The sequence below is a fragment of the Labeo rohita genome, unplaced genomic scaffold (assembly GCF_022985175.1).
Source record: "Labeo rohita strain BAU-BD-2019 unplaced genomic scaffold, IGBB_LRoh.1.0 scaffold_1301, whole genome shotgun sequence".
NCBI lineage: Eukaryota > Metazoa > Chordata > Actinopteri > Cypriniformes > Cyprinidae > Labeo > Labeo rohita.
In genome coordinates this window covers 1,451-22,665 of record NW_026127452.1, presented here as the reverse complement: position 1 = coordinate 22,665, position 21,215 = coordinate 1,451, and the positions used below count along the sequence as shown (strand labels likewise).

At 37.6% G+C, this 21,215-nt stretch overlaps 1 protein-coding gene across 1 annotated transcript; it reads left to right on the top strand.

Moving 5' to 3' along the window:
• Positions 1 to 5,211: 5,211 nt before the first annotated feature.
• Positions 5,212 to 20,946, top strand: LOC127158016 (ribonuclease inhibitor-like; the record flags this gene model as incomplete). Its single annotated transcript, XM_051101169.1, has 7 exons — positions 5,212 to 5,235; positions 5,551 to 5,570; positions 7,576 to 7,749; positions 11,155 to 11,328; positions 14,910 to 15,083; positions 19,991 to 20,178; positions 20,779 to 20,946. Coding segments are annotated over exons 1-7 (922 nt in total), but the record flags the coding sequence as incomplete, so codon positions are not given.
• Positions 20,947 to 21,215: the final 269 nt, after the last annotated feature.

The window sequence follows — 21,215 nt, the reverse complement described above, 5'->3', positions numbered from 1 at the left end:
AAACAGATCTATCTGGGCTTCGCCGAAATGGCTCCAAATCAGCTGGACTACCTGGGGGTGGAGTCGCCATTCTCCAGGATGGGTGGACTGCCCTGAGAGCTGGTCGGCTGCACGGTTGAGTTCTCCTGGAATGTGAACGGCGCGTAGCGATTTCAGCCAAGTCTGACTCCACTGGAGCAGATGGCGGGCGAGTTGTGACATGCGACGGGAGCGACGACCACCTTGGTGGTTGATATAGGCTACGGTCGCAGTGCTGTCGGTGCGAACAAGCACGTGTTTGTGATGCAGCAGTTGGTCGGAAGCGACGCAGCGCAAGAAGCACAGCCAACAACTCTAGGCAATTGATATGCCATTGTAGTCGAGGTCCTGTCCAGGAGCCCGAGGCTGCTTGCCCGTTGCATACAGCACCCCAACCTGTGGAAGAGGCATGCGTGTAAACCACAAGATGCCTGGAGACTTGCCCCAGAGGGACTCCGGCCTGAAGAAAGGTGAGTCTGACCACGGGCTGAACAGGCGGCGACACTGCAGGGAAACGCCAATCCGGAGTGTGCCACGGTGCCATGCCCATCTCGGGACTCGATCGTGTAACCAGCGCTGAAGCGGTCTCATATGAAGTAAGCCCAGTGGCGTCACCACGGCTGCAGCTGCCATATGCCCCAGGAGCCTCTGAAATGTTTTGAGAGGGACCGCTGTCTTGTGTCTGAATGAGTTCAGACAATTCAGCACTGACTGCGCGTGCTCGTTGGTGAGGTGGGCTGTCATGTTGACCGAGTCCAGCTCCACACCGAGAAAAGAGATCCTCTGCACTGGGGAGAGTTTGCTCTTCTCTCGGTTGACCTGAAGGCCCAGATGGCTGAGGTGCCAGAGCACCAAGTCCCTGTGTTCGCACAACAAATCTCGCGAGTGGGTGTTTTGGGGCCCTGGAGAAGTTTTGACATGCCCTCACATTTGTGCTTTTTCAGTATCTTAAAAACATATTCATGGCTAAAGTCTGGCTACACTGTAATCAGCACAAACTGGGCTACAATAATATGTAAGCAACATGAATGTACATGTTTGTGTTTTTGAGAAAACAACGTTTATGCGTGGTTAGTGAAAAACTAAAATTTTTAAGTCACTGAAATAAGGCCATGAAACACATTCAGAACATTAGTTCACAAGACTTTTGAGAACTGGATGTGATAGGCTAGAGTTTTTTCAACAAAATGATGTGAAAATCATCTCGTTCACTCGTTCAGAGAAAACAATATATTGATGTAAATTTTCTAAGACATGTTTTGTGATCGAAAGGGAATATGCGAAGGAGTGGCAATGACCCATGAATATTTAGCAATTCACACCTGAGAGACAAAGAGCCCTCCCTAATGGCCCATCAATGACACTGTGACTGTCAGGTAGAAACAATGAGAGATTCAAAGAATGGAGTTTTAGATTGTTTGTATTTTATTTACAACACAGTATCATCAAAATATACATAATGAAGGTCAAATACACATTATTGAGCACCCTGATCTAACCACAGAGATGTGAACAGACTTTGTGTAGTTTCTGAAAACTGTTTTCTGAATTCTGTTCAACAAGTGAAAAAAGTAAATCATACCTGATATCTCTAAACTCATCATCAGTAGTCAAGGAACTAGAATATGTGTAGTTGAACACCTGATCTTAGTACAGCGCTCTCAGTTTGAAAGACAGCAAGATTCATCTGTTGTGCAGGTATCAGCTCACTAAAAAACAAACAACATAAGAAAAACATCTGTGAGCATGTTAATATCAGGAGCATCTGTAATATATATATATATATATATATATATATATATATATATATATATATATATATATATATGTGTGTACACACATATACATATATAGTGTATGTAGCCATAGACTCGCGCATTTGTACTAACGTAAAAAGGACATTTTATATCTATATATAAGTAATAATTATTGTTTTTCACGTTAAACATCTATTCGAGAGCAGAGTATTGATAAACATGGTCTAAACATACACTCAATGTAAACACTCATATTATATCACATTGTTATACGATAAATAAATAACTAAATAATATGATGTTTAAGTCATAAACATAAGCATGCTTTGTATGTATTATACAATACAAAAACGTTTTATATTTGGGAAACTATATTATTATTGTTAAGCGTAAGTGTAAACACTATTACCTTTATATCGCATCGTTTTCTATTGTACAGAACGTTAAAAAACATCTTGGCGTCGTGAGACATTTTGATGCAATGAAATGAAACGTACTTCATGATGTTTCACTTGCTGTAGTCATGAATTATAGTTTGAAAAAAAGTCTTAACTAGTAAAATGTGTACAAGTTCTGTCACAGTAACACAGTAACAACTAACGCAAGCAGGCTAATAAAAGAAAGACTTACTCATGTAAATATCTCCTCTGATGGATCGCGCCATGTGTCACGTCGTGTTCTTCCTCTGAATTCTTATTCCTCACAGCGCATCTTCTTACAGAAAGGACAAGTAGCCCAGATGAACTTGGAAAAGAAAAAGTCTCGGCGCTTTGTTTACAGTGATGTGGGCGGTTACGTTTGGCGCGCGCCCTCACGTGGCGATTACACTATGAAAGCGAAAGCATCTCGTGGGCGTGATCTAATTAAAAATAATGAAGCAGACGGGAGAGACTGAACATGGAGTTGGTTTCATACGGATTACTTCATCAGAGAATATTTGTTTTCGGCAAGAGGGGCTTCATCTAAAAGTAAAAATATCAGGCTTTCTATAGATATCTCTCTCATGTGTGTGCGTCACATATTCGCTGAGTTTTAGTTCATTTTACTGACGCATTTCAAAAACTTACGTGTGGAGACGGAGACTGCTGAATGCGCACCCTGTTTATTTTCCTTGTTTTGCAAAAGCATAATGTTTTGTTGATATTGTGAGTGTACTCAAATAAAAGTAGACCTCTACAGATTTAAATGATGTATTACTCTTATATGTACGATCAAAAATGAGCGAGCATTTTAGGTTCTTTTTGCTCGTGTCATGAAAATATGCAATTCGGGCCGCCCGCGCCACCGTCGACCCCAGGAGGTTAACATGCGTTTCGTCGTGAGCATCTTGAACGGCACAGGCTTGATTGCATCCTTCGCCAGTAGGACTGCAACCTCCGCACGCAGGACAGCGGCATGTGTGTCCGAATGGACAGTAGTGGATAGAACGCCTCTGTACCTGGCGGACGCCTGGTGGACTGAATCGCATAGCCGAGACGTACCGTCCAAATCAACCACTGCAGGGGCCTGGGAAGCTGAAGCCAAGCTCCCAGCCTGGTCGCCAGGGGAATCAAAGGAGCGTTGACCGACGCGACTCGCTTACCTTCTTCCCTGGCCGGTCCCTGAGGCACGGGCACGCCGCTCTCCCGCGGCCAGCTCGACGTCGGGCTGCCAGTCTGGCATCGTGTGCCTCGGCAGGGGACGGAGCTGGTGTTTTAGGGGCCGCAGGGGGGGCTCCCTCGGCGACGGGCAGGCGGAGGTTGAGGCCCCGCGGACGTGGTGGCACTGTCGCGACGGGGGAGGATATGCTTTATCGCCTCCGTCTGCTTCTGGACCGCCTAGAACTGCTGGGCAAAATCCTCAACGGTGTCGCGGAATAGGCCGCCCTGGGAGATGGGAGCGTCGAGAAAGCGAGCTTTGTCGACGTCTGCCATCTGGGCCAGGGTCCGCCATAGGTGTCGCTCCTGGACCACAATTGTGGACATCACCTGGCCAAGGGAACGTGCCGTCACCTTCGTCGCCCGGAGGGCAAAGTCGGTGGCGGCACGGAGTTCCTGCATAGCCACTTGGTCAGGGCCACCCTCGTGCAGATGTTTTAACGCCTGGGCTTGGTAGACCTGCAGGGTCGCCATGGCATGCAAGGCAGTGGCAGCCTCTCCAGCGGCGTGGTAAGCCCTGACGCAAGAGCGGATGAAAGCTTGCACGCCTTGGAAGGGAGATGGGGCCAGAGGTGTTTTGGGCACCTCCAGACCAATCTCCTTGGCGGCTCGGAGGAGCATAGCCGACAGTTCTTATAATGTATATAAATGTTAAAAAAATCAGTGAATGGATTTAAAAGATGGACTGGATGTGTTTTCTTATAGTTCTGTATTATTTTGTTCTTATATAGGCTATTCCTTCAACAAATATTGATGATAACAAATTATTCAAATTTCATGCTGTCACAGAGATGTGTGCAATAATAGTCATAATCTATTTTAGTCTTTGTTATTCTTCATTCAAAATAAAATTTTAATAATGTAATAATTCTAGGGGTTGAGTTAATATGTCGACTTTGCCACTAGTAGCCACGAACGTCTGGCACCGAACGTCTGGGTTTAGGAAATGAGGCATGCAAAATTATTCCTGGTAAAACTGTAGCTATTTAGACAAATATGTATAAGTAAATGTATTTTCTGTTTTTAACAAATTGTTTCTGTCAGATATACAACACGTGAATTCATCAATTTCTTCTGAAATCAATCAAATTAAGTCAATCACGCTTATTTATACAGCGCTTTAACAAAACCGGTTGTGTCAAAGCAACTTTACAGTGTTAAATAGGACAATGGTGTGTCAATAATGCAAAAGTTCCATGTTGCAGGAAAGTCAGATTGCAGAGGACTTATCTGGTTCCTGTGGTCTTGTACCGACGGCTGTCTAGGTGTTAAGTTTCTCATTGATCCATCTCTGGAGCTCATCTAGTTGACATGGTCCCTGCTGACATTCAGGGCTGTAGAGGTCGTCTCTACCTCATGCTGATCCACCATCTGGGCTGGGTATGGACTGGATCTGTTGGTTACGGTGACCTCGGAATAAGAAAGAAACAGACTAATATTAGCGTAAATGCCATTCTTCTTACGATGCAACAAGTACATCAGGTGTTATGGGAAGTGTTCCCGGTTCCAGTTGACCTAATTAATGCAGCCTAACAATCCTTTACAACGTAAATTTAAACTGACAGACTGTGTCTGCTTCCCGAACAGTGCTAGGTAGATTGAAAGTGAGTGGCTGATAAACAGGAAGAATTGAGTGACCATAATATGTAGGCTACATTTTGACGTGCAAGAAAAATCTAATTATGTTCGAAAGGTTTAGCCTATTATTAGTGTTTATTCTTCATCTTCTTATTATTGTAGTAAGTGGTTTATAGTGATTATGTGCATTTTAAATGTCTAAAACATTAAATATCCTAAACATGTGGATGAAAAGTGCTCACTTAGTGAGTCCGTCTCTGGCTCAGTGCCAAAAGCTGTGCTAATCATGCCAGTGTGATCATGGTCTTTTATTATGTCAAGTCACAAGTCCTCAAATTTTGGACTCAAGTAATGAGAGTCTACAGCTCTGGTATTTAGCAAATTGATTCAATCTAATTATTCTGTAATCTTATTTCCCTCATAGGCTAAATGATTGTGGCTTAACAGACAAAAGCTGTTCAGCTCTGGCTACAGTTCTTGGATCAGATACCAGTCTGAAAGAGCTGAACATGAGCAATAATAATCTGCAGGATTCAGGAGTGAAGCTACTTTTTTTTAAGTGTCGTTTGGAGATACTGAGGTAAGTTGTGTGACAACAGACAAAATTGAGCTCAACAAAAATTAAAATAATAAACTAAAAAAAAAACTTAGATAATGAACACGTCTGTATGTCTTTTATTTATACCAATATCTTTGTAAGAGATCAATTCCACAAAAAACTTTCACCAACCAAATACTTTCTTCCCAAAACAACCAATCACCCATTCTCATACAATCCACCTTTTACCCCCACATCTCTCACAATCACCTGTATATATCCACATATTCTTTAAGTAAAATGGCTTTATACCATGTCTTAAACTGTTGAATAATTATACATTGCTTTAACACATGCTCCAACCCATTCCACAGCTGCACCCCACAGACAAAGATACACATACTTTTTAAAGTTGTTCTTATTTTAACATTTTTAAAGTTTAACTCTTCCTTCAAATTATACCCATCCTGCCTTTCCAAGAACATTTTTTTGTAAGTTTCCCGGAAGTAACATATTTCTTGCTTTGAACATAACTTGTGCAGTTTTAAATTTATCCAAATCAATAAACTTCAGTATATCTGACTTCAAAAATAATACATTTGTCTGTTCCAGATATCATTATTCCAGACATTAATAATTCTGATTGCTCTCTTTTGTAATATACATATCGATTGTAAATTGCTTTTGTAGGTATTTCCCCAAGTTTCTACACAAGAACTCAAATACGGTAATATAAATGTATTATACAAAATATGCATTGATCTATTGTCCAAAATATATCTTGCTTTATTCAAAATAACTATAGTCTTAGCCAGTTTTGCTTTAACACTTTATTTGTGGTTTCCAACATAATTTATAATCTAAAATTACACCAAGAAATGCATTTTCATATACTCTTTCTATATTTTTATCAGTTTTCAATTCAATTTGAGGATTTGTTTTATATCTTCCAAATAACAATCTTAATTTTACTTATATTTAATGACAATTTATTTATATCAAACCAATGTTTTAATTTATTCATTTCAATTGTCATCACCAGTATTTCAGTATTTGATAGTCTTCACGTATCATTAATATACATTATAAACCGTTTTGGACCTAAAACTGATCCTTGAGGTACACCACAAGTTATGTTCATATATACAGATTTATGTTCACCAATTTCTACAAACTGTTTCCTGTTTGTCAGATAACTACTCACCCAGTCCAAACCCACCCCTCTAATACCATATCTCTCTAGTTTTTGTAATAAAATATTGTGATTTATGGTATCAAAAGCTTTCTTTAAATCTATGAAAATTCCTACTACATGTTTCTTTTTATCTATACCATTTTTAATTTCCTCAATTAATTCCATTAGTGCTAAAGTTGTTGATCTATTTGTCCGAAATCCATATTGACTATCAACTAGAAGATTGTGTTTCAATAAAATTATCAAGTCTTTCTATAAAAAGTTTTTCAAGAACTTTGGGGAACTGGGGGAGTATAGAAACAGGTCTATAATTTGTAAAGTAATGTCTGTCCCCATTTTTATATAATGGTGTTATTTTTGCAACTTTCATTTTATTTGGAAATCTACCAGATTGAAAAGACAAATTAAAGATGTAAGTTAATGGATCCACAATCTTGTCAATAACTTTTTATTATTATTATTATTATTATTATTATTATTATTATTATTCCAGTCAAGAGAGGATTTACTTTTACATAACATTGGATATTTTTTTTGCACAGAACCATATGGAACAAAAATATATTACATTTATTTTACTGAAAAAAAAAAAAAAAGTTATATTTCAGGTGTTCAGTGTCTTTTGACCATGAAGAGCACAAGTGTACCTCACAAATGAGGAGCATCAGAAGGTTAAAGCTTTAAAGTGACTGTAAGCTGGAGATACCACAGTGAATTGATGTCTAACAATTTACTTTTTTTTTTTTTCTTTTTTTTTTTTTTTAATCAATGATATTTAGATTTAATTTAGTTCGGTCGTTTCTAGAATAAATAAATAATCATCTGAGTGTGACATTTTCATTCTGGTTCTAGACTTTCAGACTGCAGTATCACTGAAGAAGGTTATAAAGCTCTGGCTTCAGCTCTGAGATCAAACCCTTCACACCTGATAGAGCTGGATCTCACAGGAAATGATCCTGGACAATCAGGAGTGAAGGAGCTCAGTGATTTACTACAGGATCCAAACTGTCAACTCAAGACACTGAGGTGAGAGATGAAGTAATGCCAAATAAGTTATATTCAGGTGATAAAAAAAAAAAAAAAAAAAAATTTTGTCTAAGTAATAATTCCTTCTTAAATGCATTTATATTTTCTAAGGATCTTATTCTTTTATATTTTAATCTTATTATATTTTTTATCTTATTTTTTTCTTTAAGATTCCTATACTTACAGTGGTAGACAATAAAAACAGGTAAATGATCACTAATATTACTATATAGTAACGCACTTTCTATGTTATTTTCCATAATATTTGTAAATATATTGTCTATCAATGTAGCACTATGACATGTGATTCTACTTGGTCTGGTGATTGTTGGATATAAACCCATACTATACATTATATTTATAAAATCTTGTGTCATTTTAGATTCAGTAAATCAATGTTAAAATCTCCACATATAAACACAGTCTTTTGTACTGTTTTTGCAAACATTTTTTCTATCCACTCATTAAATATTTCAATTTTTGAACCAGCAGTTGTATAAATACAACTCACTTTAATATTTTTTGTCCTTTCCATACAAATTTCAACAGTAATACATTCCAACAAATCAACGACTTCTGTCATGTTCTCCACCACCTTATATTTCATTCTATTGTCCACAAATATCATCACTCCTCCTCCACTTCTGTTCATTCTGTTTTTATAATTTAATTCATAACCATCAATCACAAAATCCACACCTTTCTTAGTATTAATCCAAGTCTCCGATATTGCTATGATATTGAAATCATTCTTAAATTTTCTCAAATATTCTATAATACTCTGGAAGTTGACATATAAACTTCTACTAATAAAGTGGATCATTGATATATTACGTTCTGATTGGAAAGTTATATTGAATTGCTCGTCTGTATAATAAGTACAGCTGTTTTTAATATTCATAAATTGTTTACAGGATTGATGTTATTTTCAATATCCTGCATTTTATACTCTGTATATGCAAAAGTATCTAGTCCAGATGTAAACGACTGCTTATCTTCTGGACTTGACATAGTTGTAATTTTTGATTCCGTTTATTTTTATTGACTACTGGGTTTACTGTATTGCCTTGCTCTCATTTAACTCATTTATATTTATCCAGCTCCTCCAACTGCCTAATGATTAACACTTTGGCTTGTTCTGGCGTTCCATTTAGCTTAATAAATATTTTACAATTTGTAGTCCATGTTGATTGTATTTTCTTCTGTCTTCTGAGGAGTCGGGCCTGTCTGGCAATGTCAGCATTTTTCTTAGTCAAGTGTTCATTCAAATACACATCCGTGCCCTTCAATCGTCTTCCCTGTTTCAACAACTCAGTTTTATGCTTCCTATTAGCAAAGCGAACAATTACGGCTGGTCTGTCCATTTTAAGTCTCTGTGGGAGTGAATGACATGCCTCAATGTTACTCCTATCCAACTCAATCCCCTTTGAGTGAAGGAATGCCGTCACCTGTTGCTCCACCGTTGTATCGTCCTGCTCGCTCGTCTCCCCTTCATTCAGCGTTGTCACCGCCCGGGGATATGAATGTGATTTTTATCTCCAAGCCGGTGACTATGATATCATTCATTCTGGTATATTGTTCCAGATCCGGCAACATAATCCACTTGTCCTTCTCAATGTTTTGTTGCCTCAAGGCTTTCACTTCCTCCACCAGGCTCATTATGGTCTTCTCCTGTTGTCTAACACAAGAAACCTCCTCCGTCAACATATCAAGACATTGCTTAATGTCATCAACCTCCTCAGCCTGTGTGTGAAGCTTTTTAGGGGGCATAGCGTCTCGTTATCTTAACAGCACAAACCCCCCGATTCGAATACGGCACGTTCTCTCAATGGCAGCAATTTTTGCACAGAACTATATGGAACAAAAATATATTACCATAATTTTATTGAAAAGAAAGTTACATTTCAGGTGTTCAGTCCCTTTTGACCATGAAGAGCACAAGTGTACCTCACAAATGAGGAGCATCAGAAGGTTAAAACTTTAACGTGACTTGTAAGCTGGAGATACTACAGTGAATTGACGTCTAACAATTTAAAGTTTTTTTTTTAGGGATGCACCGATACCACTTTTTTCAGTACTCGCCCGATACCGATACTTTTATTTTTAGTACTTACCCATTCCAAGTACCGATACCGATATTTTACAATTTACAGGTAGATTTTTAAAATATAGGGTACAGAAACTAAAAGAATATGTATAATGTTAGTTGGTCAACTTTATTTATCAAATAGATAGTCAAACCAAAATGTATTTAGAACCCATTATCATAAACTGTGTCCTGCACCCACTAGTAAAAAAAATAAAAAATAAATAAATATATATATATTTATTTATTTATTTATTTATTTATATACGCACACACAATCAGCCAAACATATGGGGAAAAAAAAAATTAAATTTCACACTGCTTAATCGTTATCAATGTACTGCCGTGATATTATGCCAAACATTTTTTATGTGGATATTGTAATGCGAGAAGTACAAAACCAGGTTTACATAATAAATAATATTTTAGCATTCAAATACATCTTGAATACGGAGACATTTGGATTTGTGTCGTATGAGACCCAATATTAGTTTCAGTTTCGCTTTAGCCTAAATGGTTTGGTTTTGGCTTGTTGCCGAGCTTCTTATATTTTTCATTCTTGTTCTTTTCTAAATACTGTTAAATTGAAAGGATTTTTTTGTGGAGTGAGGGGAACTAAAATAGCTTAGCCTATGTTTATAGTGTATTGTAAATATTTAGCGTTGACACTGGTCTTTCTGAATGTAATAATAAAATGCGACTTAACGTTATAGGCCTACGCGATTTTATCTTTTTTCTCTCAAAAATGCTATTTCATTTTATTTTAACCATCCAGAAAACATTTTAAAATATTTTGATTACTGAATTACTGAAAAAAAAGACCTTTTAAACCATTTAACTGATTGTATTAATTGGTCAAAATTCTTTCTGTTAACCGGTTAAAATGAGCATCCCTAATATATATATATATAACCGCACGCTCAATCCAATCTGCGTGCCAGATCAGATGACGCGCACCAGTTATACAAGCTTAATACTGAATGTTTAACATTACTTACATACACATACTTCATAGACATCCTTATACTGTAATGACTCCATTCTGCTGTCTGCTGTTTTGCTGTACGTGTTTCTTTGCCTGCATACGCACTTGTCACATGATGTGGTATCGGCGTTTGGTATCGGGGCATTTTAACGAGTACGAGTACAGGAGCTCAGTATCGGGCCGATACCGATACCAGTCAGATTTTGCTTTACAGCTAAGCTTTAGTTCATTGGAATAAGGAACAACATATTCTGTTTAGGGATTTACATTGTTTAGGTCGTTTCTAGAATAACTGATTAATCATCTGAATGTGACATTTTCATTCTGGTTCTAGACTTTTAGACTGCAGTATCACTGAAGAAGGTTATAAAGCTCTGGCTTCAGCTCTGAGATCAAACCCTTCACACCTGATAGAGCTGGATCTCACAGGAAATGATCCTGGACAATCAGGAGTGAAGGAGCTCAGTGATTTACTACAGGATCCAAACTGTCAACTCAAGATACTGAGGTGAGAGGTGAAGTAATGCCAAATATGTTATATTCAGGTGATTTAAAAAAAAAAAAAAAAAAATAATATATATATATTTATATATATATATATATATATTTATACATATACAGTCATGTGAAAAAGTTAGGACACCCTATTGAATTCCATGGTTTTCCGTATCAGAACATCATTTAAAAAAAACTGCTCCTTGGCTGGTCTTAAAATTTTGAAAATAAAACCTCAGATGAACAACAACACATGGGAAATTGCACCGTATCCTTATTTACTGAACAAAAATAAATCCAAAATGGAAAAGCAGTGTGTTACAAAGTTAGGACACCCTTACTGTTAACATTGGAATTAAGAGGATAAATAACAGTCAAGCACTGATAATCAAATACCTTTGATGAACTGATCATCAGCAAGTCTGAGCGCCTCTATAAAAGCATACGCTTTGGCAGTTTGCTGGTCTGGAGTCTTCAGGTGTGTGTTAACACAATGCCAAGGAGGTAAGACATCAGCAATCATCTTAGAGAAGCAATTGTTGCTGCCATCAATCTGAGAAGAGTAATACGGCCATTTCCAAACAATCTGACCTTTATTATTTCTTTATTATTAAGTGGGAGACATTTAAAACAGACACCTCTCCTTCCAGGAGTGGACGTCCCAAAAAATTCACCCCAAGATCAGACCGTGTAAAGCTCAGAGAAATGCCAGACAACCCAAGAACTACACCTCAGACTCTACAGGCCTCAGTTCACATGTTAAATGATAAAGTTCATGACAATACAATTAGAAAAATATGGGACAAAAATGGCATGTTTGGAAGGCTTGGCAGAAGAAAGCCTCTTCTATCTTAAAAAAAACATTGCAGCACAGTTTAGGTCTGCAAATTTGCATCTGAACAAAACACAAGTCTTCTAGAATAATGTCCTCTGAACAGACGAGAGCGAAGTGGAGATGTTTGGCCATAATGCACAGCACCAAGTTTGGTGAAAACCTAAAGAGCATGTCAACACAAACACCTCATACCAAAAGACAAGTATGCTGGAGGAGGGATGATCATTTTGGGCTTGTTTTGTAGCCACAGGACCTGGGCACCTCACAGTCATTGAGTTGGCCATGAACTCCTCTGTATATCAAAGTATTGTAGAGTCAAATGTGAGGGCATCTGTCTGACATCTAAAGTTGGGCCAAAATTGGTTCATGCAACAGGACAATGATCCCAAGCACACCAGCAAATCTACAACAGAATGGCTGAAAAGAAAAGAATCAAGGTGTTGTAATAGCCCAGTGCAAGTCCAGAGCTCATCCTGACTCAAATGCTGTTGTGAGAGCTGTGCATAAACAAATGTCTACAAACCTCAATAAACTGGCGCAACGTTGAAAAGAAGAGTGGTCCAAATTCCTCCAGAATGATGTGAGAGACTGATGAAGTCACACAGAAAATGAATGCTTCAAGTTATTGCTGCTAAAAGTGGATCTACAGGTAACTGACTCATAGTGTGTCCTAACTTTCACACGTGGCCTTTCCCTCTTGGCTTTATTTTTGTTAAATAAATAATGACACTGTGTGATATGTCATGTGATGATGTTTATCTGAGGATTTATTTTCCAAATTTTAAGACCTGCCAAGGACCAGATAATTTTTTATTATGTCCTGATACAGAAAACCATGGAATTCAAAAGGGTGTCCTAACTTTTTCACATGACTGTGTGTATGTATATATATATATATATATATATATATATATATATATATATATATATATATATATAAAATATATATCTATATCTATATATATTAGTATGTGGACAGGCATCCATGTCTTCACAGACTGAAAGAAAGGGCACCTATAACCTATAATGCAAAATCTTCTTGATGGAACAAGTACATCAGGTGTTATGGGAAGTGTTCCCTGTTCTGGTTGACCTAATTAATGCAGCCTAACAATCCTTTACAACTTCAATTTAAACTGACAGAGTGTGTCTGCGTCCCGAACAGTGTTGAGTAGATTGTTCCAGAGTTTGGGTGCTAAATAAGAAAATGATCCGCCGCCCGCAGTTGATTTTGATTTTCTAGGTATTATCAAATTGCCAGAGTTTTGAGAACGCAGTGGACGTGAGGGACTATAATGCGATAAGAGCTCGCTCAGGTACTGAGGAGCTAAACCATTCAGGGCTTTATAAGTAATTAGCATGATTTTAAAATCGATACGATGTTTAATAGGGAGCCAATGCAGTGTTGACAGAACCGGGCTAATATGATCATACTGTCTGGTTCTAGTAAGAACTCTAGCTGCTGCATTTTGGACCAGCTGGAGTTTGTTTATTAAGCGAGCAGAACAACCACCCAATAAAGCATTACAGTAATCTAACCTTGAAGTCATAAACACATGAATTAACATTTTGGGAAGACGTGAATTGAGAATTGAGTTGAGAATTGAGTGACCTTCATATGTAGGCTACATACAAATTTTTGACGTGCAAAAAAAAAAATAATTATGTTCGAAAGGTTTAGCCTATTATTAGGTTACTGCTGTTTCAATATACATCAGTGTTTATTCACTGCAAAAAATGCTTTTCTTATATTTTTTTTGTCTTGTTTCAAGCCAAAATATCTAAAAACTCTTAAATCAAGAAGGATTTTCTAGAAAGGTAAAAAATATTGTCTTGTTTTCAGAAAAATAAGTCAAAATTAAGTGAGTTTTTGCTTGAAACAAGCAAAATAATCTGCCAGTGGGGTAAGCAAAATAATCTAGTTTTCTGCTTGAAATAAGATTAATTTGCTTACCCCAATAATAATCTGCTGGACTGGAAAATATGAAGTGTCATTTGGAGATACTGAGGTAACTTGTGTGCAGTGTTGGGCAACTTACTTCCAAAATGTAATATATATTACTAGTTACTGTCTTTTAAATGTATTTAGTTACATTACAATATTGCTTTCTCTGAATTGTAATGCATTACACTACTTTTAAATTACTTTTGAGTTACTTTCACCAAAATATCCACAGATATCTTGATGATGAGATCAGATCTCTGTGTGGAGCACTGGCTGTTGTCAGACTCCTTGTGCAAATAATCTAACCGGATTATTAAAATGAATGGCAAAATGAATGTTTGGAAATTTTAAACTGATATTTCCTACTGACACACTACAGCAAAATACAGAAATAACTGACTTAAACCCATTCTTGTGAAAATACTAGTGGAAAAAGATTTTTGCACAGTACTATATAGAACAAAAATATATTACCATAATTTTATTGAAAAGAAAGTTACATTTCAGGTGTTCAGTCCCTTTTGACCATGAAGAGCACAAGTGTACCTCACAAATGAGGAGCATCAGAAGGTTAAAGCTTTAAAGTGACTGTAAGCTGGAGATACTACAGTGAATTGACGTCTAACAATTTAAAGTTTTTTTTTTTTTTTTTTTTTTTTTTTTTTTTTTTTTTAATCAATGATATTTAGATTTAATTTAGTCAGATTTTGCTTTACAGCTAATCTTTAGTTCATTTGAATAAGGAATAATAATAATTAAATAAATAATAATAATAATTAATTATCTGAATGTGACATTTTCATTCTGGTTCTAGACTTTCAGACTGCAGTATCACTGAAGAAGGTTATAAAGCTCTGGCTTCAGCTCTGAGATCAAACCCTTCACACCTGATAGAGCTGGATCTCACAGGAAATGATCCTGGACAATCAGGAGTGAAGGAGCTCAGTCATTTACTACAGGATCCAAACTGTCAACTCAAGATACTGAGGTAAGATGTGATGAAGTAATGTAAAATAAATTATAAGCATGTGAATATATTATATTATATTATATTATATTATATTATATTATATTATATTATATTATTTCACTAAGGTACATAATTTGTTGCTTCAAGAATGTTTAAGATGATCAAACTTGAAAGATCAGATCAGATAAATGTCAACACAGTTTAGTTGTGTTAAAAGTTATAGGTTAATCAGACATTTTGGGTCACTAGATGTGCTGGTATTCAGCACATTATATAACAGGCCACAAACATGTATTGTGTGTCAGGAGAGGACTGGTGATAATTCAGCACACACAAATATGTCTGAACCTGAACCTGCAGTTTCTCTCATAATGAGCAGAATTACTGTTGCATCAACACAGACATCAATTAAAGGGGTCATCGGATGCTAAGTTCACTTTTACATGTTGTTTGAACATTGTGTGTTGGCAGTGTATGTACAAATCTACTCTATAATGATAAAAATCCATGCAGTGGTTTTTAATTAATCTGTAAAAATAATATCCCCTTTTACAAATCGAGCCGTTCTCAGATGTCTGTCGTTGTGACATCACACCAACAAAGGACACGCCCACAATAGTTGATTGACATGAGCGTTTTACCTTGAATCAGACGTCACAGTCTGACCTCCATTGTTTCGATGCTGGAGCAGGGATGTAAGTTAGACAAGAATATCTCTGATTGAGCGATTGAGGTGTTGTGTTGCTGGATGTAATAATGAACATAGTGGTCGTCATTTACTCCCGACATCTGAGCCGCTGAAGATGCAGTGGATTATGTTTGTTTGTGAAGGGAATGCACCTCCCCATCTACATATATCCGTCTGTGTTCGCGCAAATCATTCATGATCCAGCTTCACTTACAGCAGAAGTGAGTATAAGGGTTTTTTTTTATGAATCTTTGAGATCGCCTTTCCTTATAACGTGGTAGTTAGGAAGTTAAGCGGCTAAATGCGTTTGCAAATAGCTCATTTGCATTTAAAGGAACAACCCCTTAGAATGAGATGATTTTTGCAGAGCTGATTTTGACAAGGTAACTTTTGACAAGGTGTTGTTTTACAAAACCAGTGAGAATTTTTAATCAAAGTATATTAACCCTCTAAGCACCAAAGTCGCAAAATTGCGACAACGTCATATCTGATGAAACAGACTGTAGTTCCTAAAATGCTGTAATATGTCATTTGTATTCCCTACCACTAGATGGCAGACAAGTAGTACTTTGATTCTAGACCAAAATTATGTCATGTTCCTATTCAAAGTGTTTGAGAAAATAGTAGAGCAAGTGGGCGGACACACGGTTGGCAAGCGTGGGAACTTGAACTTCAAATCTACAGCGGGAAAAGACACGGTCTGATTATTATTAAGTTATTGGACGGCATTTGGCATAATCTGATTTGTGACTGGATCTGGACACTAGAATGGAGATAAGTAGTGGTGGTGGAGGTGAGGATGAGGATAACGATAACCTAGGGTTCAGGAGATCTAGTAGTCAAAAGCATGGACGGGAGAGAGAAAAGATCCTTAGAGCAGGATGAAACTGAGGGTGATAGAGCTGTGAGAAGGAAAATGTGTCAGGAAGACCATCTGAGGGTCTTAGTTAAATTTAAAGAAGGGGGCGACATAAATGATGTTGGTTTGTGTGCATTAACATACGGACTGAAGAAAGCGTTGGGAGACATAGAAATGGCGAAGATATTGCGGGATGGTAGATTATTGATCAAGTGTAAAAATATTGGACAAAGGGATAAGGCTCTTAAAATTCAGTCAGTGTGCAAGAAAGAGGTAGGTGAGGTTAGGAGGTTTGGGGAATGGGGAACGAAAGGGATTATATCAGGAATTCCTTTGGGGGAGAAACTGGATGAGCTCAGGAAAGTTATCAAAGGAGGAACAGTAGTGAACGTGAAAAGGCTTCAAGCTAATCGTAATGGTGAGAAAGTGGATAGCACGTCTGTCCTCCTAGGGTTTAAAGAGCAAGTGTTGCCAGAAAGAGTAATGATAGGCTATATGAGCTTCTATGTACGGGAATATGTCCCTCCTCCGATCAGATGCTATAATTGTCAAAGGTATGGGCATATTGCAAAAGTCTGTAAAGGTAAACAGCGATGCGGGAAGTGTGGAGGTGAGCATGAATATGGAGAGTGTAGTGATAGGGATGGAAGGAAATGCTGTAATTGTGGGGGGGACCATACGGCCGCTTATGGTGGATGCCCAGTAAGAAAAAGGGCAGTAGAAGTCCAGCAGATAAGGACAGCAAGGAATCTCTCATATGCTGAAGCAGTTAAAGCAGTTGAAAGAGACAGAAAAGAGGGGAAGCAAAAGGAAACCCAAATGCAAGGTAATGAAGGAGGAGGAAGGGATAAGGAGGGAGTAATAAGCACTGAGAAATTAATACTGTTTATAGCATATGTGGTTAATTGCACTGACCAGGCAAAAACCAGAACTGAAAAAATTAAGATAATAGTTAAAGCTGCATCCAGATTCCTTAACATAGGGAATTTGTCATGGGAAAAAATACAAACAGAACTAATACAGAGTGAGATTAATGAACCATCACAACCATCCTTATGATTCCCTTTTTAATACTTCAGTGGAATGCCAGAAGTCTGGTCATGAATGGACAGGAGGTAAAAGGTTTTTTAAATGATATGGAGCATAGACCGGACATTATGTGCATACAAGAAACATGGTTAAAACAGTCACTGGAGTTTGTAATAAAAGGATATACAAGTGTCAGAAGAGACAGAAGTTTGGACTGGAATGGGAAGTGTGAAGGTCATCAATTTCTATAACCCATGTAGACAGTTGGAGGTGGAGCAGTTAGAGGAAATTTGGGAGAATGTAAATGGGAAAGCTATCTGGTGTGGGGACTTTAATGCACATAGCACACTCTGGGGAAACAAGGATGATTACAATGGAAATGTGATTGAAAGTTTTCTGAAAGAAAAGGGTCTAGTTTGTTTAAATGATGGTTCAAGCACTAGGGTTGATGTGGTAAGGGGTAGCGAATCTGCTATAGATTTAACCATGGTAACAAGTACAATAGCAGATAAGTGTAGTTGGGAAGTACACAGGGAAAATGTAGGAAGTGACCATTTCCCTATAATTATTAGGGTAGGGATGGAATTGGAAAGAGTAAGTGAAGTGAGAGAGGGGAAATGGATTTTAGGGAAAGCTGATTGGGATAAATTTGTAGAGTTAAGTGAATATGAGCTTTTAAATGTTAATAAAAATCAGAGTGTTGAAAAATTATGTATTGACATTAGTAGCAGTATAGTAGTTGCGGCAGAAAGGGCTATTCCAAAGACTAAGCCAAAAAGTATGAATAAGATAGTGCCATGGTGGTCTAAGGAATGTAGTGAAGCCATTAAAAAGAGAAATAAAGATTTTAAAATTTTAAAAAGGACGCATAACTTTCAGAATCTGATAGAGTATAAGAGGTCACAAGCGAAGGTAAGACAAATAGTTAAAAAGACAAAGAAGGAGTATTGGAGGAAGTTCTGCAGTTCTCTTGGACGCACAACACCCATAGAACAAGTGTGGGGAATGATTAAGAAGATGAGAGGGAATGGAAGAGAATATGAATATCCAGTAATGGTAGAAGAAGGTAAAATTATTGTAAATTGTATAGATAAGGCAGAAGCAATAGTAAAAACTTTGGCTAAGGTACACAGTTCAAGAAATTTAAGTCCTGAGGAGATAAAAGCAAGACAAGACACAATAGCAAAGTATAGAGTTGAGTTGCAGGAGAAGGAAGGGGAAGGAGTGTTAAATAGTTTATTTTCACTACAGGAGCTGAACAGCGCCTTGAAGAAGGTAGGCAGGTCTACACCAGGAATGGACAAAATTTGCTACTTAATGTTAGAGAAACTGAGTGATGAGGGTAAAGGAGTGTTGCTTCAATTATATAATAAGGTATGGGAAGAAGGAGTACTCCCCCCATCCTGGAAGGAATCCACCATTGTCCCAATAAGGAAACCTGGGAAGGACCCCAAAAGCCCTGGTAGTTATAGGCCAATAGCGCTAACCTCCCAAATGGGGAAAACTCTTGAGAGAATGGTTAATGAAAGACTTACATATTATCTAGAAACCAAAGGATTAATACATAACTATCAGTCAGGTTTTAGGAAAGGCAGAGGTACTATGGACCCATTAGTAGCCCTGGAGGATGTAATAAGGAAGGCTCAAGTCAATAAAGAAACTGTTATAGCAGTATACTTTGACTTAGAGAAAGCATATGATATGATGTGGAAGGAGGGGTTGTTGGTCAAACTGTCTCAGCTTGGAATAAGAGGTAGAATGTGGCGATGGATTAAAAATTTCCTATCAGGAAGGAAAATTAAAGTTAGAATTAATGGGGTTTTTAGCAATGAGTATGAGGTTGACAATGGTACCCCTAATAAGCCCATTACTATTTATTGTTATGATAAATGACATTTTTAAGAACATAGATAACTCTATAGGTGTTGCATTATTTGCTGATGATGGAGCTATGTGGAAAAAAGGAAGAAATATAAACCATATTGTAAATAAGATGCAGCAAGCAGTAGACATGGTACAAAAATGGGCTCTAGAGTGGGGCTTTAGGATATCTGTGGAGAAGACTAAAGTTATGTTCTTCACAAGGAAAACTATAAGTCAGGACTTAAAGATCACAATTTGTGGCAAAGAGTTGGAAAGGACAGACCATTTTAAGTATCTTGGTATTTGGTTTGACAAGCGATTAACGTGAGCAATGCATATCCAAAAAATGATAGAGAAATGTAAAAAAGTGTTGAATGTAATGCGATGTTTGCGAGGTGTAGAGTGGGGTGCAAATAGGCCTGCTTTGAAATCCATCTATATAGGTTTAATACGATCAATATTTGATTATGGGTGTATTGTGTATAGATCTGCTACTAAAACAGAACTGAAGAAACTAGACATTGTTCAGAATCAAGCATTAAGGTTATGTAGTGGAGCCATGATAACCACTCCTGTGGCAGCCTTACAGGTGGAACTGGGAGAGATGCCTTTGCATCTCAGACGAGATCAGCTATCTCTGGTCTACTGGGCTAATCTTAAAGGGCATCAAGAGGGTCACATAGGACTGAATTCATTGACAAACTGTCAAGAGAGAGGAAACACAAAAATTAAAAGTTTTGGATGGATTATTAAAGAAAAGGCGAGTGAAGTTGAAGTAGACCAACTAGCTGTGTGTCCCACAGTATCCTACCCTGCAGTTCCTTTGTGGATCCTTAAGGTGCCTTCAGTTGATTTTGGCCTCCTGGAGGCAAAGGAGGAAATTGAAGAATTTAGTAAATCTTATGTTGAATGGTATATACAGGAGACATATGGGGATAGATCTATTATATTTACAGATGCATCAAAAAGAGAAGATAAGCAAATGGGGGCAGCATTTGTCATCCCAAAACTAAAAATAGCAGTAATGAGAAGGCTAAATAACAACTTAGCTGTTTATACAGCAGAGCTGATTGCTATTCTTTTGGCTCTCTCGTGGAGCGAGAGTAATAGGCTTAGGCCAAGTAATATAGTTATAGTCTCAGATTCAACTTCAGCATTGTGTAGCATTAAGAACCTACAGTCTCAGTCAAGGCAGGATATTGTACTAGATATAGCTCAATTAATAAGCAATCTGCAGAAGTCAGGAATCAGTGTCACACTTTTGTGGGTTCCAGCTCACATTGGAGTTACAGGGAATGAGTTGGCAGATCAGTATGCTAAGAAAGCTACAGAGCGATCTAGTATTGATATGGAAATTAAATACAGTAAGGCTGAAATTAAGAGTATTGTTAAGGATAAACTGAGAGGAAAGTGGCAGAAGTTGTGGGACAGTGAACCAACTGGTAGACACTTTTACAACATTCAAAAGAATGTGGGAGGATGCAGAAACGTATATAGGAACACACAGGAAGAAGATGTGATCTCTAGAATGAGACTAGGCCATACAGGTTTGAACAGCACTTTGTTTTTAATGAAAAAACATGGTGATGGCACGTGTAGTGATTGCAGTACTCAAGAAACAATAGAGCATGTGATAGAATCCTGTAGTAAATACCAGTATGAGAGGCAGGAGTTACTTAGGTGCCTTGAAGCTGAGCAAGTACCCTTAAGG